We start from the raw sequence: 22,847 nt of genomic DNA on the forward strand, positions 1-22,847 counted from the left end.
CATTGTGTAACAAACGTGTATATGTAAAATAAAAATATTTATTTATATAGATATATATTTTACCTATCAAAAATTAATCTTTACTTCTTGAAAGGAAGGAAGCTTATTCATGAAATGCAGAGATAATTAATTAGCATTAATTAAAATTAATGTTAAATATAAAAATTTGATTATATTTACATATATACATACTCTTATTTTTTTTATGCTAATTATTATTTAGAAGACATTTCTAAATAATGAACAAGAGCGTGAACAAAAAACGATGAAGGAGTAATTATAACGATAAATATTTAATAATTAATTTTAAGGGAGAACAAGTATCTACCAACGCTGTAGCGTTCTGCGTTTCCCATCCTCGCGATTTTTAAAATCATCCGCCACTAAAACTTATTTGGTTCGGGATCTCCGTGACCGTTTACTAACCGATGCGTTTTATTTTCTTGCAGGAATGATAGCAGCGTGGCCGAGTTACCGTCAGTATTATCGTGATCGGGCCAGTCAGTCACACAAAGTCACGTGCAGTCCTAATTACGTGAATCCAAAGGGTTTCCAAAGACCGGGCAGTTATCTCGACAAGAAACCGGGCTCCTTTCAATGCCCCAAGTGCGGCAAGGAATACCGCTGGCTGAGGAACATGAAGAATCATTTGAAGGTCGAGTGCGGCAAGGAGCCGAAGGAGTGCTGTCCCTACTGTTCACATCGAACCAAATACAAGAGCAGTCTGCAGAAACACATTTTGAGGATCCACTTCAGCTAAATCCCATAGAGTATTTTCTTTCTTTTTTTTTTTTTTTTTTTAATTTATCATTGCTATAACATTGAATCTCTAGTCATCGGCGGCAATAATCTATATGCACTAGTTACTTATCGCACATACACATATTTGACGATGGAAATGTTTGTCTCGCGCATTTTATTGGGATCTTTATAAATTATTATTTACCGAATGATTCCGTTGCGCACGAAATTGCTCGTTATTCGTAAGCAATATAATTATTGTTCGTTGTAAATCAAAGTCAGTTGAAATCAAAGTGAGATATTAAATGATTCGCTGAGCAGTTTTGTCGAACATTCTCTGTGTTCCGTTTAATGTCCTTGTGACTTCCCGTATATCTCACGATTGATCGCGAGATCATTGTGGTCGTTATTTTTTTAACGGATATCTGACGATGATGTTTTCAGAACCGACCTATCGATGCTACAGATGCGGAAGATTGTACACCTGGTTGAAGAGTCTGAAAAAACATATACGCACCGAATGCGGTTTACCACCGAGTCAGCAATGCCCATATTGCCCTCACAAATCCAAACAAAAATGGAACATGACGATACACATCAAGAACAAGCACTGGTGTTTGAATAAAACTTAAAGACTTTCTTTAATCCTAAGATACAATGTTTTTTTCTTCGTATTTATATAGCATTGGATTGCCCTTTCTCTCTCTGATTGCGAGAGTACTTGCATATGTTGTTGAAATTTTGCGTTAAATTTCATTGTTATTTAGTTATCTTTACAAATTTATATACATATATTTACAGTTTATATTTTATTTATATAATTAACAGGATTTGAGATCCGTGTTATACTAGTGTTAAAGAGAGATTTTACTCTTATTTCCTGCCAAAAAATGTCGCGTGTTGATAAAATAAATTATGCAAAATAAATTATGGACACAGACCGTCTTTATTTATTACAGACTTGTGCGAAGAGCTTTGATTCGTTTATAATAGTGCGCAAAATTGGAATATTTCGAGGATTCGCACGATTTTTTAATTAATAATCATAGACAGTTATTTAATATCTTTAATTTAATTAGTTTAATTTTCATCTCATTTTATCTTCGTCTTCTCATGTTGTTAAACACTTTGCACATGACTCTTTTTTGTTGCTGATATTTGTTGAAAATATATAAGCACATATTTTCTAACATTTGCCACAAATGAAAATATTAAAAAAGCAGATAGGAATTAAATGTAATGAATTATTGACACGAATCCTGCCATCTCTCCAATATATGTAATTAATCTATGTATCATAATTGTCGCTTCTAATCCCTTATATATATATAATATCATAGAGAAGACCTAGATTTGGATAAAAATGCAAATATATCGAACTCGTAATAATTACGATAATAAAACCTTTTTTGCGTGAAACATTCTTTATCACATGCTGCTATTAATCGCGAGAGAGATTACACTTTCAAGCATTCTGTTAATAGAAAGACACCCTATGGAAGGCGTTCGCATCGTGAAGAGAAATCTCCGGTTCCGCGTAACAGTGAAAGGATTTTCTTGCTGACTAGTATTTCTGTTGCAGGTATCAAGTACACGTGCGAATGTTGCGGACGAAACTTTGCCTGGCCGTCGAGTCTACGTCTACATAAGAAAATGGCCTGCGGTAAACCACCGAACTTTCATTGCAACATGTGCGATTACAAGTCCAACTTCAAGGGCAATCTGAAGAGACACTTGTACTGCAAGCACAAGATAGACCTGCATTAGCACTCGCGTGATTTCTATGAGGAATCGATGTCCTCATATTCGTTGACTCGTATAAAACAAATAAAGTATATTTCTCGCAACGTTTCCCTATAATAATTTTCCCTCTCTGATCCTCTAATGATTTCTTTAATTTTCTTTCCGAGGATTACACGAGGATCATCGTTGTACATCGTAATGACCTCGCGTTACTCTCTTGGTAGATTATTCTGTTTCAGGTCACAGTGTTGAAAGGGTGATTATAGAAGCACGAGACGAAGTAAGTACGTATGCACAGGAAGACAGTCGCACGCGTGTTGATATTCTTCCTCGAGATCGAAGAAGCGCTTTTCGAGACGAAACTGGCCGCGCGCGATTACGAAAGCTCGAACATATTCGCGACTTAACTTTATCCTTCGCTTCTCGACGATCCGGAAGTATCTTCTTCCGGATCCGCGAGAAAGCAAACTCTCGCGCATGATACTCGAAAAGCGCCGTCTCTCTAGATAGATGGATCGTCCCGGGGATGACTTCGCGGAAGATCCATTCCCGACTTGCTCAGGGCATGCGCTTCGATGTTGATAGAGACTACTTTGGTTGCATTTCGACGCTTGCTACCTTGTGATCGCCCGACTCCTCCGACACGGGGGAGAGGGAGGGGAGAGGAAAGCGGGCCCTGATCCTCCCGGATCTTCGTGATCGCTTTCTCTAACGGACGACGCTCTCTTTCCAGATGCGCCCCTCTTTCCGATCGTGAGGCCGCGGTTGCACGTCTGTCCCCGCTGCGGTCAGATGTACTCATGGGCGTCGAATCTGCGGAAACACCTGAAGATGGGCTGCGGCATGGTCACCTTCGAGACTCACTTCTCCTGCCAGTACTGCCCCTACAGATCGAGGATCGAAGCCAGCTTCCTAAAGCACTTACTCTCGGTGCACAACATCAAGTAGACGTCGGGCCGGGCGACGACCGTGTCTCGTCGACCGACATCCCCAGTTCTTCCGTAACTGCGATGTTTCCGTGAAAAAGCAACTCATCCGTGAGTTCTTCCTGCGATTCGAATCGACGCGGCGTTGATGGACAGATTCGTCAATCTCTCAACAGTCTTCTCGCAGGAAATACAGTACTTCATGCCGCGAATTTTTCGAGGACAAGTCGGATAATATCATACGCTATGCGGAGAATGTCCTCCCGTAGTTTTCGCGCTACGTTCTTATCTGATAAGAAGTCCAAGTCGAAACTGACGCGTTGCTTTCTAACGAGGAGTAAAATACTGGTTCACTATTAGTAAATACACTAAGCACCGAGTGCAGCGTTTATGTCTGATTACTTTGTCGACTCTCGAAAAAAAAAATCGTAAGACGTCGTTATAGTAGTAACATGACACATTCATATCAATGATCTGTATGATCTGTCTAAGTGTCGTACTATAGACTCTGTGTGATGCCGTAGTCGTTGGCGTTCAAAAGTTTGCAAGAGCGAGCTGCGACTGTTGTAGCTTATCTAAGTTGCGCTTGCGACGTTCGTGGATTTAGCTGTGTATGTGTGAGAGAGATTACTTTACTTTAGATTATTTTTCAAATTGTAAATGGAGGCTAGATATATATATATATATATATATATTTCTTTCATTTGCAGAACACGTGAATTGTAAAAAAATGTAGACGTACATTACAGCTAATTGAATGAACAAATTCTAGTCTAAAGGCTGTTTCTTCGATAAGATTTCAACTGCAGTTCGGAGATAATATATGATATGATTCTTTTTTATATTTTAGCACAAAGCGATACATCTATAGGAATTTTGCTTAATATTAAGTAAAATGTGCAATTATAACTACATATTACATTATATGTATGAAATATAAATACATAAAATTATGGTTTAATTAGAAAAAAAGATTCAAGTGTACTCGCATCAAGGATAATCAAAATTTTCGTCAAAAGAAAACTTCGCTTATTAAGATAATCACATTTCTAGTTTAGCAAAGCTTAATTTTCAATTTAAATAAGAGATTTCTACTATTTTTACAAATAATAATTGTTGTAATTAATGTTTTAGTCGCTGCAAATTTTCTGCTTGCTCGTATTTTTGCCGAAAAAAAAAAAAAAAAGAAATCATTCTACTCACTTATAGTGCGATTGATAATATTTACAAAACGTTTTTTAAATTCGTAAAATCTTCGATATCACTGTGTATGTCATGCGCGAGTGTGTATAAAGTGTGAGGAAAGTCTGATTATTATCTAAAAAAAAAAAAACGTGACACTAATTAGTCCCGTAATTATAAAATATATATCCGCCGGAAGACGTTGAAAGACGGCGATAATCGAAGACTATATACTGATCTTGAAGTCAAACCAGTAGATTTAAGGGTGAGCGTAAATTTAAGAGGATGTCGATGAGAAGGAGTCATTTTTTAACGCGATTAGTAATATGTCCTTGTACCGTCGATTATCGTGCATTATAGAGACTACTCGAGAGACGCATATATATAGAGTGCAATTTGACTGTAAATTACGCTAGCTCCAATTACACTTACTTAGCCATGTGGCGTAGCGGATTTTAGAGACGACAGTTACTTACATTTATCGACGTATCGAGACAATTAAGCGACAGCCATTAATTTCTTTTACAATAGAGCATACTCATGATAGGGATAAGCATGCATCCGTGGCCTCTATTACGGTATACACGATTTCATCCAACATAAATATTGATATATTAGGGCTTTGTACCGCGCCGGTTAATCCTGTGTTTTCGTTTCTGAATTGTTTTTCTACATCGCGCCAATAACGGGAACGAATGATATTATGTAGACCGTAGGTTCACAGCTATTGTCAGGTATTCGAAGCGCCATTATCGTCCCATTAATCACTTATCTGAATTTGTGACTAACTTTAACATTTTATAACAATAGGAAGGAAGTAATATCTTCGACATAAATATGCTTTAGCCGATTTAATGTAACGAAGCGTATCTTACACGAAAGCCTCGTAAACAGAAGAAGGTACAAGTTTAGCTTCTGTAATTCTTTGAAGAAGAATTGCAGAAGCAATATATGTATAATATCGGGAAACGCGTAGCAAAATATTCATCAGAATTCTGATGGTCCTAGAGAGAGGAAACTCGTATCGATATGCTCGTTACAGAAAAAAAAAAACATTTATTATTGTCGCAAAATTTCTCTTATCACGTACGTGAATGATAACATACATTCGGCAAATAACAGTATTAATAATAGAGACGAATAACGTACGAATCACCACCCGTCTACGAGACACACCGCTAATGTACTCTATCCAATCGATAGATCAGTAGATCGATTGATTTACACATCGCGCCGGCTAAAATCGCGCTGCGATTAAGTGTTTGTGTAACGATGTTTCGCATTCGTTTGCTTTCTAAATAAATACCTATGTACATATTCGCAGTCACGAGAATATTCTTCGAACTGCATCCTTTTGTCTTTGTATTGCAAATTATTTACAACTCTCTTTGCGTGCGAAAAAGAATCGTGAGTCGTTTCTATTTCAGAATCAAAATTTCATCTCGATACTGTATTTTGTTTAAAAAATTTTTTTGTCCTTTCCTAATTTTCTTTTAATTATTGTCGACTACTTTTTTACGATTTTATTTTCTATTGAATATTTCTTATTAATTTTCACTATGGTTATTGTTATATGTTTGGAAGCTTTAATGGGATTTTCATCATAATTCGAGCTTTATCGTTTAGCTTTCATAATCATCACTAATCATTATACAAATTACTATAGGTCGGAAGTATTAAATAAATTTCAATTTATCTATTCAAATTCATTATGTTAAATTACGATGGAGCCCTTTCATTCATTACTCTTCATTATTCTGTTATAAAAAAAAAAAATTGCGCAGATTATTACGACGACAATGTGTCTTCTTTTTTTTTTTTTTTTTTTACTTTACATGAAGAGGGAGCTTGTAAAGCGGGGCGATAATGAATGAACAGAGACAGAGCGCAGTAGTCCCAGTTTCCGAATATAGGTATGAAATGTACTCTGAAAATGTCAATGTTCATCGCATGCTGCTTAGATGTAGATGTTTTAAGTAAAGCAGATATATCGCGCGTCTCGAAACGTTCGAACGGTCGCTCTTACAACTTAGACGTCGTCGACGTGTACGTGACGAGCTGGCTCTTGTGTTTCAGGTTCGCTCGTTTGGGAGGTACTCAGCACGAGCACGGCCAGCAGACCTAGCAGTTACATCGAGCGCAAGTTTAGATTGAAACATATAGATCATATTGCGGGTAGGTACAAGTGTTCCAAGTGCGCCAAGTCGTATCGGTGGAAGCATCATCTCGTGGAGCACGTCAAGGCCTCATGCGGCCAGAAGAAGGCAGAGTGCTGCCCGTATTGCAGTTACAAGAGCAATCGCAAGTGGAACCTGAAGTCGCACATGAAGAGGATCCATGCGAGCGTATAAGAGACGAATTTTCGCGAAACATCCAAAACTTATTTCACAATATTTCACAATACATGTTTCCATTTTGATGTTCTTCAATAAAAAATGACTGTTTACCTCACTCAAATCTTTCGATTGTTGTTTTAGTCTAGAATTAATTGAACCCGTATCGTTTGAAATTGTAATTGCCATTTATTGAATCCTTGAACCATTATATAATTTTTCCAGAATACTCATACTTTCACACGGATGGATTTTTAATAAGATGCGTCGAAAAACAGAGTGAGTCACTCCTTTTAATTATTTGAAGCCTGAACAAAGTCTTCTCTCTCATATAATTATTTTAATTATTTAATAATGTATTTATATACACCTATATATTTTTTATTAGACTCCTTTTTTCTCTCGACCAAACTGGCAAATGTATTTCTTAATTACAATCACACGTGATCGTAATTAAGAAATACATTTGCCAGTTTGGTCGAGAGAAAAAAGGAGTCTAATAATTTTTATTCATCTACTGGCGATTCCCAACATCTACCAACCTTAACTATATATTTTTGTTTTTCTTTGTACGATTTTATCAATTTATCTCCGCGAAGAATATCGCGCGAGAAGGAAGTCGAATTCGTCCGAGTGTTGAGTACATGTAAGTGTGCGTATGATTTAATCGCGCCTCTTTCATGTTTCAGGATCATTTGCTTACGAGACCCGTTTACGAAACACGAGATATGCGATGAAATCGCGAAGATCTAAACGCGATTCGGAACAGGTGACGAGAGCCGTCGAAGCTGTTGCCGGCGGGATGTCCTTGAGGAAGGCTGCGAAGATGTACTCCATATCCAAATCGGTTCTACATCGATACAGCAAACACGGTATCCCGATGCGAATACTTAACGCGATGCATTACAAGACATACGCGAATTTTTAACATAAGAGACAATCATGATTCTCTCATAATAATGACGCAAAAAAATTCTTCAATTTTAAGATGACAAAAAAATTATCAGGAATTCTTTAATGTAAAGATAACAACAGAAAGATTATGCTTCTGTTTTTCACGATCTCGATGCCATCCCTATTCACCATTTCCTCACCTATATATCGATGAGATTATTAAGATGTTGGATCTATATTGTTGCATGAATTGTTATTGTGGTTATCGAATAATTATGATTTATGAATATTTCCTATGTAGTATCGTGATGAGAGATATCAATGAAAAATATAATTGCATTTTTTATTACATTGTTTTCAATAAAATATTATTTTACAATGTGTCGAGAAAGTACTGATATTTTGATTTATTTACGTAATTTCTTATTTAATATTTGATTTCTTTGATTGTTATTTTTCGCATAGTGTAAAAACAGAAACTTCCTTTGGAAAAAAATTATTGTATAAATAATTCTTTTTCGAAATTACAGTTTTATACTTAAGTAAATTACGATACTTTTCATTGATATCAATTTGATTATTAACGATTCGTACACGAAGCGAAAGAAGATGGTATTAATATTAAATGTGGAAGAATATTAATAAAAATCAATTACGAAGTTTTTATTTCTATATGTTGTACTATCTTATCTTCATATGTAGTACATGTTATCACTTTTGTTTCATTGTATGTATGAATTAGGAAATTGTTACATTATTAAGATATCTAAAAATTATAAAATGCAAAACATCTTTTGCAATAAAATACAAAGATTGCTTTATATAAAATTTCTATTTCCTGCTATATTCTTTCATTTCTTGATAATCTTAAATATCTTATCGGTTTTAAAAGCGATTTTTTTAAATCTTTCTCATTACGTTTTTGATCTACTTCCAGCGAAAATTAAGTTATCAATACTACTATCAGCTTTTGATGCAAATTTGTGTATTTTTTTACACACACAATTCTGTTTTATTAGAGATTCATCAAGAAGATATTTGACGATAAATTTTAACAGGTTCTTCTTAAAATATTTAATCGATCTGAAAGAACCTTTCTTAATTGTAATTGTGAATGTATTTGTTGCAGAAAAACGATAGCATTGCCTGTATTACAAAAAAGGATTCGGAAGTTTTTATTTCGATACGTAAAGAAATATAATTTAAATAAAAAAAAAGACGATTTATAGTAGGCAATTTATACATAAGTGTATATAATATAAATTGCCTATATATGTATGTATTGCCTTTATTTCACAAGGAGGAATAAATTCCTTGTGCATCTCAGATATGTCCATGATAAATCATCTTTGGACTTTTCCCACTATTTGTCTTCTGATTATGAATAATTTAATTTGTAATTTATTTTTCACAATAAGAATATTTAATTCTGACATCCAGTTATGACAATCTGTCTCAGAATCGACGGAACTATTTGACTACAACATTTATATTCAATGACTGTAAAATGGTTGACAAAACTGTTTTTAAGGATATAACAAATTAGCTCTTATATTTTTCAAGGTGCTAATTGATATTCGAAACAACATGACTAATGCACTTTGTGAAACGTCAAAGTAAACTTACATAGGATGTTCCACACCATCTTATAGTATTTTAATAACATATTCAGAAAATAAATATCATAGAAACGAAAATATTGAGATAATAATTTTTTTTTAATTACAAATTATGTGTCAAAGTTGACCAATAATATTGCGATTTTTTTTGTTTCTTATATATAGATTATACATTATGATGATTAGCTAAAGTTGATGATAACAAATTTAACTTATAAAAATAAGAAATATCAAAATAAAAAAATCAACTTTGTTGTGAAACTGAATAAAATAGATCTTGACGACTTAAGCGCCTGAGCTTTGGCGAAAAATATCGAGATTACGATAAATTATAATCAACAACGTTAATTATAACATGTCGTGATCTCGATATTTTTAGTTAAGATTTTCTACTATTTTATCTCTAGAATATGTTATGAAAGTATATTATAAGATGATTGTAAGACATGCTGTATATTGCGCTATTCATACTGGGATTAATATTTTTATGTGATGCTAAATACATTATTTTTTTGCAAGACTATACATATATTTTTTGTTTATTCCTTCACTGTATATACAGTTATCCGGGAAATAAACTAATTATAATTTGTAATTGACAAACGATGGTCGTGCAATATTCGTAATGTAACTTGGCATGAAATGCATCTTTAATGATGTACGCTTGTGAGAACTTGTGCAGAAAGGGTGGCATTTTCGTTTAACACGATTGTGCACCTCCTTTGGAGGGGATCTAAGTGAGGAGATTTAAAGCAGATCCAGCTAGACCCTAAACATGGACCCTAAACATGGTCGAGGAATACACCCTGCTCTATCCGCACGCTATGCACGAATTCGCGAGGAAGAGTCGCGACCGTGTTCACGAACATGTTCTTTCTAACCGGTCGCTTCCGTGTTTTTCTGTTTTTCAGATGCGTGCGCGACCAACTACTTGAATTGCCAGAGGGTTACTTACCCATGTAAGAACTGCGGCAAAATCTACAACTATTACTCCAGCCTGGCCAGGCATCTAAAGCACGAGTGCGGCGTGGAGCCCAAGTTTCACTGCCCCCTGTGCCCTTACAGAACGAAGCACAAGTCGAGTCTGAACACCCACCTAAATGGCAGGCACATGAAGCTGTTGAACGAAGTCTACCCTTCGTCCAACAGCAACAAGACGTCTTCAACGGACGCTGGGAATTGAATCGCATTTCCATTCGACTGCTTGCGCAGCACTCGATATTTTAAGCATCACATGTGTGTGATGTTCCATACCAGGCAATTCAGAATTCACGCTAATTATGCGTAAACGAGAATATTTGTTTTGTGTAATTATAATATTAATTATAATACATATAAATTTATAGTGATTGAAGTAGTATGTAATGTAATAATATGAGACAATAATAATCAAAAATATTAAATATGTTTTAAAAAAATAGTCGATTTTTGTTCCCAAGCCGGCATATAAAATTTGCATAGTTCAAATATGCAACAATGCAATTGCATGCTAAACAATGCAAATTTTATATGCCGGCTTGGGGACAAAAATCGACCACTTTTTAACATATCTACTCCTTTAATTGTAAAACTTTAAATATATAATTTATTTTATTATTATGTTAATCTCTTTTTTAATTATAATGTTATCTCTCTCGTATACAACTAATCCTATAATTAATCCTTTAATTATATTACAAAAATATAATTATATAGTTATATTTTTTGTTATATTCTATGAATATATTATTTATATATAGTGCGCGCTGATCGTGTAATTCTGAATTACCTTTTGCGACTTGAGTCTTGGCCCATTCACGTTATATATATATATATATATTTTTTTTTTTTTTTATTAATAGCCGAGTCGTGTATACATATATTTACTACGGCTTCTGTCTAGTGTCATCTCCAATCATTCCTCGAGCAGAGAACGTTTCCTCAGGATACCGCTAACGAGCGTTTATTTTTCAACGACATACCAATAGTGTATATTTTTATAAGCAATAACAATTTCATCGTCAATCGGTAAGATATTCCGACACGTGTGTGGATATGAAAACGCACAATCCCGCAACTTTGTCGACCGCTCTGTATTTTTTGAAGAAGAAAGATCGCAATCTGTGCTGCATTTTATAATATACGAATATGTCTTTTGATATAGATAGTCATATTATTAAACAAGGAGACAGATACAGAGTGTGACTTTTATTAAATAGATTTCTGTTCTAAATATATATAGCAACGCATTTATTTTGTATAATTAACTACAGGCTTTTCTAATTTATATTCATTTTCTTTCTTATATGTATTTCTGGATACAATTCATTAATAAGTACACGAATAACTATAAGTATGCAAAGTAAGCACACAAGACATGTATCAGTTGTTTCACAATGTATAAACTGAATAAACATCTTCTTTTTAGGATTTTTTAGATAAAAAAGGAAAGAGATTTAAAAACATGAGATTATATATTTTAAGTTTTAGTAAGAGCATGTAAACGCTTACTTTTGCTTCCTTGTATTCGATAGATTTCTATAAATAAAAAGTTTAATTTTTTACGTAAAGAGAGATGCATTATGTAAGATACAAATGTGTCATGTCGCGTTTAAGTCAGTTGAAAAATCAGCATTGTCATCTGTTCGGTGTGAAAAAAACAGAGGCCGAAGATTCCAATACCAAAGTTGAATGCTATCAATGAAGTAGAGAGACAAACAAGTCAATGCTTGTAATTAATTTGTATATTTAAAAGTATTTCATTGTTTAATTGATTTAATTTAAGTTTTGAAACGAAAATATTTACACGCTATGTAATATATTTAGATTTATTGTTAACGGAGTGGAATGTAGGTAATTAATAACGCCAATAAATAACAAGAAGATACGAATGAACTTGTAACATTCACGCACGATCGACAATAATAGAGACAAGACACAGAAATTGTGTTGCACAGTGTGAATAGTAATACGCTTTGTTGTACGTTCAACGATTTTGAAACGTAACACATCTGTGTATATACATATACGATACGAAAATATATATGTATATCGTTTGTGACGCGAGGTGTGAAATATTATTATGACAGATACATCTATTTACTTCAATAAAAATCCTGATAAATCCCTTTCTTTTCTATATACATATATAATAATCCTCGAACTCATCTCAATCTCGTTTAATATTTTATTTTAATTACAGCCTGTGACTCTTGCAAGTACATAGCTGTAGTTTCCCTAAGTTAGACGGAGAAAAATTGCTCGTAATTGCCCGTAATTTTTAATCTAATCTGTAAAATGTTTAATAAATCGGATTTCTCCGCACAATATCACAATATAATATTACCAGAATATTGAAAATATATTTTATCTTATCATCAAAGACATACAGAGGAGTGCAATTATCTGGATGAGGTTTGATTTGTAAGTGTAAAAAACTGACTAATAATATTGTTCTTTTAATAGCATTATTTTATAGAATTTATTAAGTAATCGCAGAGTTAAGTAATTGCTAAGATAATAAATATCCGGACTATATAAAGTGTCTATAATATATCGCGGATTAATATACTTTCTCAAAAATATTTCTAATTTTTAGGATTAATCAATAATTTTAATACTCGACGTATATTATTTGTTGATCGAATTGTAATTATCTGAAAAGATTAATATAAAACTCATATAATTTTTTATAACGTTCTCAATTTTGTTTACTTTTGCTTCATATTTGTTTTACTTCGTGTACGATTGAAAGCGCATAATTCCTCGAGGAAGAACATGTGTGAGAATTGTGACAGAAACTGCTTCGAATAAACGATCGATCGGAAATTTCATTCAATTGTTGCTATAAAAAAAAAATATTCACGAAGACGTTTTGATCAGGTCTGCGATTTGTATGTATAATAAATAGTCAGATTTTGCCTTCTAACAATCACACGAATCCTTTCAGAGTGGCGTTTCGGCGTTACGGAGGAGATCAATCCCTCATCGCTGATCGCGCAACAGAACGACAAGACGGACGACAGGCGAATGACGGCGAAAGGCTTTCGGTGTCCTCGTTGCGGGAGATGCTACAAGGTCAAAAGGTCACTGCGCCGGCACATCATGGTGGAGTGCGGCAAGGCGCCGATGCACAAATGTCCTTTCTGCCAGCATCGCAGCAAGTACAGGACCAGCATATCGAAACACGTCATGCATATTCATTCGAATCTAGTGCATCTGCAGCGGCCGATTGATCATCGACTGTAGACAATTTTTTTACTTTTTTTTATTTATTTACCCGATCATAGGTTTCGCGCCAAATCTATGCCGAAGACAATGCAGTTGTTCCTCGCTTCCTTGTGCGTAAAAGTTATTCTTGTATTGTAATATCTATAATTTTATTTCTCTATTGAAATTAATTAATATCATATTTTGACGTTTAATCGTTTTTTCATAATATTTTTTATTTGTCTTTTTGTTATATTACGAAATGCGAATATCGTCGTCTAATAAGTATTTTTTCTTTTAAGATATAAATTGAATAATTGATTCTTTTTGTGGACATTGCATTTTGATCCAACAAAGATTGATTGTTCTGTCATTTACATTGTATGAAGTCACCGACGTATACAGCAGGATAAAAGAAATTTAAGTTAGTGTTTCTCGAAGATGTTAATTATTTGTGGAAACCACATAATAATACGTAAATTGTGTGGAAGATTGTATAATGTGTAAATAAAACTGACCTCAGAACTAAGAATATTAAGAGATTTAGAATTATGATAGACGAGTAAAAAGACTTATTTTAATTAAAATAAGCAAATGTTATATAAATTGTCATAATAGCGGCTTTTATTATTAAATTATTCTTCGATCTTGACACATCGAGAAAAACGTTGATGTGAATATTATCATTTTTTTATCGCTCTGGCATTATTTAAAATTTCTAGAAAATATGTCAGAAAAAATATATATGTCGTTACTCAAATATTTCATTATGCATTTAGGGAGATAATGACGAGGAATTTCGCGAATGATCGACATAGATAGAATGGAGTGGAGAGTGGAGTGAGTATATGGAATTCTAAATAAGTTTACTTTAAGGATATTCTCTCTATATTTACAGAGATGAGATATACATGTAGAGAGAGTGCATAATTGTGTCTGCATGTTCACGATATTTTATTATACTTTTCAGGCGCGCGCGAAGCAGACGATCTCTTCTCGTTTATACGTACAGCTATCTGTCTACACGTATATATACATACTCTGCCTGCTATTATTCTTCGGTAACGTTAACACTCTACGATCCAATACCTATCGCGGTATTGCACGTTCTGTTTTCAATCATTTATCTGTGCTTAAATCAGTCCTTGAGCGGATTTTGACAGCAAGGCTAGTCTCATTTAGAGAATGTGATGTGGATTGCAGACGATTAACGAACTGTTTTTTTTTTTTTTCCTGTTAAGATGCTAGGACGGAATAGTCATACAAGGATGTTCTTTCGATATTAATAAAGTGCTCCTCGTGATTGCAGGTTTCGGGAAGATGAACTGTTATATGACACGAGCGGTGAGAGATCGGCGCCGATGTCGCGGCCAAGGTCGCTTCGCTTGTAACAACTGCGATCGTCGTTATCATCAAATGAAGAACCTGAGGAGGCACGTGATGAACGAATGCGGCAAACAGCCGATGCATCAATGCTCCTACTGTCCGTATAGGGCGACCTACAAGTCCTATCTTCAGGTGCACATGATGAAGCACACCAAACAGGGCTTCACACCTCGCTCGGCCGTTCTCAGGCAACATCGGGATCTATGAGAGATCTCTCAACGCGTTATCTGCTAAGTAATGTCGATACGCAGCTCAGACGAGCGCTCGAAGTTGCTTACTAGGTTCTTTGAGAAGATCGTGACCTAATTTTGAAGAACATGTTAAAATTTCTTTAAGCTAAGCCATCTGTGAACTCTAGGACGAGAAAAATTTCAGTTTTTCCGAAAAAAAAAAAAAAAAAAAAAACGCGCTTAGAAAAGTACGTATATGAAGTATGCATAAAATTTATACCTTCCTTTTTTTCTATCTTGATTCATTCTCTAGGCATTCCATTATTTAAATTGCTGTGCTAAGATAGATATCCATTACGAGTATTACTTAGATTTAAGGCAGATTTTGCCTACTACCGGACTCTAATAAAGCCTGCTACTCATTTTAAGACTATCTGAAATTCTTTGCAGTTCAATCCTCTCGAATCCTTTCGTTCTCTTTATTCTACCTCTCTCAGTTTTTTTTTTGTAGTCTTTAAGTCTCAAATTTTTAAATTGACAAATAAAAAACGAATAAATAAAAAAAATATTAATTAAAATATAAAAAATATAAAAAAGTAAATAATATTCCCGATCAGTAATCATGACGACAAGGTAAGTCGGGTTTAATTTTGCAAAAATTCATAATCGCTATTATTGTCTAAATATTCATATGTCAAATACCATTTGCGTTCACGTTAAATACGATTTAGAGGATGATGGAATGATGCGAGATGGAATTTCGCGGAGAAAGCGGAAAACGACTATCTTCGACCAGAGTACTCCCAGAAGAAGCGGAATCACGAATCATATTGTTAATAACGCGTACTAACCATCGGTAAATCTTTTTCTGTTTCAGTTGATCCGATAAATGTCGCCATCTGCGACATCAAGCATACCTGCATCGCCTGCGGTAAGGCTTACAAGCACAAGCACCATCTGAAGCGTCATCACGACTTCGAGTGCGGGGTCGATCCCAAATTCAAGTGCGCCTTTTGTCCGCACAGAACTAGATACAAGGACAGCCTGACAAAGCACATACTGGCGCGGCATCAACGTTTCCTGGAGCAGAACTCATATGGCGGTCATCAACAGGTTTTCGAGACGCCTACCGATATTGAAGTGAGTTTTCACGTGCAAGGGACTAATGTGTTCAATGCTTATACCGATTTCACGCAGAATCTTTAACTTGATCGACGTAGGTTGCGATTGGAGATGGTTAGGGAGGTATTAAAAATTTGAAGTACATGACGAGATAGTTATAAATGTTCTTTAAATCAAGTTTTTGGTACTGTCTGTTGTTGCTGTTTGTTAATTCGTGAAAAATTGTACAATTTTTTACGATTACGTAGTTATAATTTTGTAAATATATTATCTGAGATAATTAAAAATTTAATGATTTTTAATATTTGGATTATTTGGGTAAATTATGAAAATAATTCAAATTTTCCAATTTCTAAAATAATTACGAATAAAATGTAACTTAATGTATGTATCAATATAGAATTGGACATTTGTATATAATAGTAATGCAAATCATAGAAGTTTGTATTTATGAATAAAAAGAAGAGATTTAACTTTTTTGTGCGGTATTTCCTCTTGTTGAAGTACGATTTTAGTATTAACAATTAAAATAATATTGTTTTACATATTTTATAAGATATTTAAATTAAAACTATTATTTTTAATAGTTATGTAATGTTTACAGAGGTATTTCAAAATAGCAACAAATATATTTTTTTGGTACTCTATATAAATATTAAACTTTACTTTTTATTTATATCATAATTTTTATATTGAAGAAATCACTCTTGTTAGAAGGTGAATATTAAAGTTTTATCACTATAAATAAATAATTATATTTAGATTGTTAAATACAATTTAATTAATTTTACAATGGCTTTTGTATAATATCATTTCTAATTATGGTAATATATGTATATTGACAGATATATCGATAAAATATATATGTATATATATATATATATTTATGTGATGAGAATGAAGGTTTTTGATATTATTAAAATAAATTTAAAATAAATTTCATCTCTCTTCCTGTGACCTTTTGCCTTTCCCTCTATTAATATAGGCAAGTGTATCTTGAAAAAAAAATGATATATGTACCTGTACATATATCTACTATCAAGAATTATGATTTTATACGCACACATTATGTCTTATATATCTTATCTTCTATATCATATACATCCATCTCAATTGCTTTCTAAACATTAACCGAGGTCGCTTGTGCGAGTTTAAGTCTCGAGTCAACATCGTCGACGCTAGCTAAGCTTCATCTCTTCTCTTCTTGATTCGTAGGTACGACATACAGTTCGGCCAACTGGACGATACCCACCTTGCCGTCCACGTCGCGCATCGCGATGTATACGAGACGCCTTCGCTCGATGACCACGGAAAGTGGATGCGGTTCCGGTCCTCGTAAGTATCTCTGCAATGATTGCAGCCGGACATTCGCCCTGAAAGCCTCGCTGCTGCGCCACAAGGCATTCGAGTGCAACAAGGGTCGGCAGCCGTACGAGCGGCAGCCTCATCAGGACGATTACGAGAGAACGAAGAAGACAAAGAAGAAGCACATGTGCATCAGATGCAATCGCGGTTACACGTTTTTCACCTCGCTGTGGCGGCATCAGAAATATGAATGTGGCGTGGAGCCGAAGTTCACTTGTCCCATCTGCAAGGGTCGGTTCGCTCAGAAGAGCAATCTGGACCGTCACGTGCGATCGAAGCATTAAATTACACTTGCTATTTTTGGACTGTTTTTTAAATGTTCTTAAATCACATTTTAAGTTTCAACGTGCGCTCTGTATTAGCGTGTATCAATTAATATTCACTGAGTCGACGCCGATTGTCTTCACGATCAATCAGCAGAGTTCAGGTGTCACACATTTGCGTTTTACGTTTTCGCGTGCTTCATTGTTTTAATGAACTTCAGAGCGAGAAAATTTATATAATTTATAGGAAATAAGTATAAATATTAAATTTGACTAATAATCAGTGTGCGATAATAATTATGAATTAGAATTTTTATCTTATTTAAATTCTATTTCCTTAGATATATCTTGTAAATAATGGATTATTATTTATTTCGGTCAATTTTTTGTATTTTTCCTTATCAATGCAACAATATCGTCAATTGTTTATAACACAATCAATTATAATTATTTTCTTATTTTGGATAATTACTATAATTGTATTTTATTCATCTGTTATCTTTTTCTTGATTCCTAATAGCAAATATCCTATAGCAAGTATAAATTCTTTTAATTCGTCATGCGAGAGAAGAAATGGAAATAAAAATAGTTTCGATCGTCTGTGTCAACTAATTTATGATACAATAATAGGATACTGTCAGTTAGAAATAGATTAATATAGGCAATATATGAATTATTTTACGTTTATGATAAGTCAAACGAAAGAGACATAAAATTGTTTTTTAATGCGATGTAATATATTTTCAATTGTCAAACCAAAGAAAAAATTTTCCCGATGACACGATTGCTGTTTCTTTGATTTTACCAGCTAGCTATAAATATTTAGATAGCATTAGTTGTATATAAAATGTAATCAAATAAATTTAATGCAACTAATAGAGAAAGAGAGAGAGAGAGAATGAGAAATCCCTTATATAATAAATCGTCTGTTTCTTTCTGTAATATACAGGGAAAAATATTCTTCTACTCCGACAAATGCGGTAATTACGCGTGTATTTCTACGTTTATCGTCCTCTATTATACTCTTGGTTTAGTACAACACGTTATCCCAATGTAACGTTAATGTGCGATCGGAAGAGCGTAAGAAAGTGTTCGCGTATGCGAGAAGCTCGCGTACGTCACATCGTGCATGTAATTGATCTTGTCCTTCAGCGTGTACTTCAAGGTATCTATCCTGTCTTCAGTCTCGCAGACGAGTTGGCTTTTCCCGGTTCGCGTAAGCCGCGTCTCGCGCGGAAGCGCGGAAGTGCGAAGTAAATGCTCTAACACTATTCTTTCTCTTTTGCAGAATACGTGTACGGACTCAAGGACGGATTTCAGGATTGTTCGACGGACTCGTCGCCGTCGCTAATGTGTCCCCAATGCGGACGAACGTACAAAATAAAGCGCAACATGAAGAGACACATGAAGTTCGAGTGCGGCGGCCAGAGGAACTTCAAGTGTCACGTATGCCCGGCCAAGTATACGCAAAACATCAGTCTTCGTCGTCATCTTCTGCAGCGACACAACATCTACCTACCACCGAAATTCTCAGTACCTAAACGCATCTTTGCCAAATAACTGTGATGCAACTATAGTAGGACTGGCATTCTTGGCGGACGGATTGCAATGATCGATTATTTATCTATAGTTTCTTCGGATTTTGATGCGAAGATGCTTCTCACACTAATGACGCAATGACGATGTTATGACAAAAGTCCAATAAATAAAATAAAATGTAGGAATTTATATGCGAGTTGATATATATGTAATCATAAAGTAGAAGAAATATAAATATTGAATATTGATTGATTATAAAAATTATATAAGAGAAAGTTTAAAGAGAATATATTACTTTGTTAGATTCTCTGAAATAATCATTTTATATATTTTTTTATTTAAATGTTTTTATACACTGATTTTATATTTTATTAATATTTTTTTATTTTTGTAGATTTAGATTAGTTTGCTTGAGTTTAGATGTATATGCTTATTGTTTCAATCGATAATTTTATTTTGATGCAAGTTTTTTATTATATAAAGAGTCAAAGGAAGTTGCTAAAATATCTCATTTTAATAGAATGTTCACGCAGTGCAAGGTGATAAATTTCTAATGTGTGTAAATATATAGCTTCAATTTATTAATACGAAAATTTATTAACACTAAAAAATTAAGAACAAATAAATCGTGCGAGAATTTCGAAAACTATGATATAAAATGTATAACGAAATATTGATTAATCAAGTTTCTCTTAAAAAAATGTGTAACATATATATATATATATCTAACCCGAAATAAACTTTTGATAGATGATTGTGTATGCTTAGCCTCTTTCCCCGCCTTCACCTTCAAAGAAAAGGATATTGGCGCCAGAGGAAAATACTTCTACACCTTATAGATGTTGCTTCAAGAGACTAATGGTTGCGTTTATGGCTGATACTAACCGATTATTCCTCTTTTTCAGATTTGCCATCGGTCGCGTCGCGAAGTCTCGTAAGCGAGTTCTCCAAGAGGAACCGAGTCTTCAACTGTCATCAATGCGGTAGATCGTATCAAATGAGGCACAACCTGGTGAAACACTTGAGATTCGAATGCGGCGGGCAGAAGCACTTTGCGTGCCTGCTCTGTCCCTCTAGATACACCCAGAACGGCAAATTGCGACAGCACATGCTGAACACCCACAACATCTTCGTACCCCCGCGAAAGGCCTGGAGATCCAGATATATGTCGACGCGCAATTAACCGTCCCAATTTAGCAATAAATGGGCATAAGTTGCTCAGTACAAAAAAGATTAGCGCGCTATCTTGTTCATTACACTCGTTTATTATATAATTATTATTATTATAAATTAGAAAAAAAACCATAAATAATTGCGATGAATTGGATTGAAATAAAGTGCAACGAATTGAATCTGTTTATGAAGTTCGACGCATGTTGGTGTGAAGCAAAAATACATTTGTTGTGTGAAAGATTTTTATCGAGATTGTTGACGTAGCCAACCTAACAGGGCACTCTATTGTTAGTAAGCTTTATTTTTGTAACAGAGGATGACGCATTAGCAGCATGAATATTCTTCCTATAATCCTTCAAGTTTCCCAAACAGTTAAATTTTTGCAAAATGTAATTAGTAAATCTCGTTCTGAATAAAAGTTATTTAGATATTTATTTATATATATATATATATATATATATGTATATATATATATATACAATATAAATATAGTCTGAAAAATAATTGTATATACATATATGAAAGGTTTCTCACTATTTTCTCCTGCACCAGCTTAGAAATATCTTACATTATTAATAAGCAACATTGTGTAATTTCAGATTTTTCCTCTAAGTACTTTTAAAAAATTTTTTAGCATCTTTCTCTTTTTAATTTGAAGTGACCATCAGCTTACATACTAAATGATGCATATACAAGATGTATATCAATCAAAAGATCGAATATCAATAGCAAGATTGTATTTTTGAAAAAAATTTTTAACTATTTTTTTCGCAACAAAAGTAGTATTTTATTTTTTTTAGTCTTTAATTTTTTAATATACATATAAGCTACGATTTTCGTTACGGAAAAATAAAGTACGAATTATTTCAAGGATTTAATCTTGCTATTCTATGCTCTTCCAAGATTAATTAATTAATACTAAAAAAAATGGCTCGTTAAAACCGTGAACGAAATGTTACAATTGCGTAAGTATAATTCGTCACACGTAAGTAGTGCTTCGCAAGATATCTTTCTTCAAAGCGAAATATCTATACTTGAAGATAACACGATTTGCCAGATTGACTGTTCCAAGGCCACTGGACTCCATAAGACTCACGTAGAAGGAGGAGAAGATCGGTATGCGAGTCTCGTTTCGCGTACTGCGTACTAATCAATGCATGAATGTTGTTTTTCAGATTTTTACGAGAGCTTCCATCCCCGAGAAACTCGTTCGACTTACGGCCAAAAAGCTTCGCACGCCTCGCCCGCGAAGATCGCCACGATTAGAACGAGCGCGAGGTATTCCTCTGAAGATCGGACTCTCCAGTGTTCCGCCTGTGGGAAGAAGTACTCGCTGAAGCACAACTTGGCAAGACACGTGCGCTTCGAGTGCGGCGGTCAACGAAGATTCTCCTGCCACTTATGCCCGAACAAGTATACGCAAAACGTCAGTCTACGCAGACACCTGACGCATCATCACAATGTCGTTGTGCCTGTAAAAAAGAGGCGCAACGGCCCGAGGAAGATGTACGATAGAGCTGTCTATCAGTGAGAACGAGAAAGCTTCGCCGGAAGATGGTTGTCGAGATGATCATCGCGAACTGTACGAGAAACGAAAGAGACTTGTGCCAAAGACACATAAAGTTATCATCGAGTTGAAGATTGTCTAGACTTCACGTGTGAAAACAATATGAAAAATATGTTTCAACAAACAAAACTTTTCGGACATTACTGACCTTTATAGTTTTACACATAGTTATTACAGTTAATAATAAAATATTGATCTCTCTTTATATAAGTTGCTACAGTAAATATACTCTTGGTTAAAAATAAATGTCGCAATTATAATCGTGTTTCGGCAAGAATATTATAATTCTTATATTTTTCAATATTACACTATTTTTTAGAATCTGTCATTTGCATAAGATTTGAATTCCTCAGGGGAATTTTATCGACGACAAATGTTTGCAAAGCGGAAAAATATTACCTGCATTTTTTCAATGGTGATCGAATCAATATTTCGATGCTTGTTTATACGTGGGAGAAAAAAGATAAAGGAATATAATCGATCTCGAGCACTTATCGTCGATAAAATGGAACCTGTGATCTGCACGTCAACGTTAAGCCCTTCATCAAAATGTTCTGACGATCTCCAGCGATGCTTAAGATATTCTCGCGAAGAACGCTATCTTTGACATTGATCTCTCATATTCACATTAAAAAC

At 34.3% G+C, this 22,847-nt stretch overlaps 1 protein-coding gene across 24 annotated transcripts in view; it reads left to right on the forward strand.

Annotated features, from left to right (window-relative positions):
- Positions 1-22,847, forward strand: part of LOC145949131 (longitudinals lacking protein, isoforms A/B/D/L-like) — a 236,757-nt gene that overhangs the window by 103,050 nt on the left and 110,860 nt on the right. The window contains exons 7-8 of one of the 24 annotated variants that reach the window (XM_083058923.1): positions 16,060-16,322; positions 17,520-17,696. The exons of 15 other annotated variants lie outside the window; for them this stretch is intronic. In XM_083058923.1, coding sequence (XP_082915049.1) covers positions 16,060-16,322; positions 17,520-17,609 — 353 coding nt within the window. In that variant the 3' untranslated portion in view covers positions 17,610-17,696. Of the gene's footprint in view, positions 1-449; positions 785-3,217; positions 3,817-6,668; positions 6,959-10,349; positions 10,637-16,059; positions 16,323-17,519; positions 18,199-19,220; positions 19,646-20,376; positions 21,009-21,819; positions 22,179-22,847 lie in introns of those variants that run through there. 8 more of the 24 variants (XM_083058921.1, XM_083058913.1, XM_083058933.1 and 5 more) reach the window with 8 other exon arrangements.

The sequence above is a fragment of the Prenolepis imparis genome, unplaced genomic scaffold (assembly GCF_030444845.1).
Source record: "Prenolepis imparis isolate NDT839.2.m4 unplaced genomic scaffold, iyPreImpa1.0 SCAF_2, whole genome shotgun sequence".
NCBI classification, from domain to species: domain Eukaryota; kingdom Metazoa; phylum Arthropoda; class Insecta; order Hymenoptera; family Formicidae; genus Prenolepis; species Prenolepis imparis.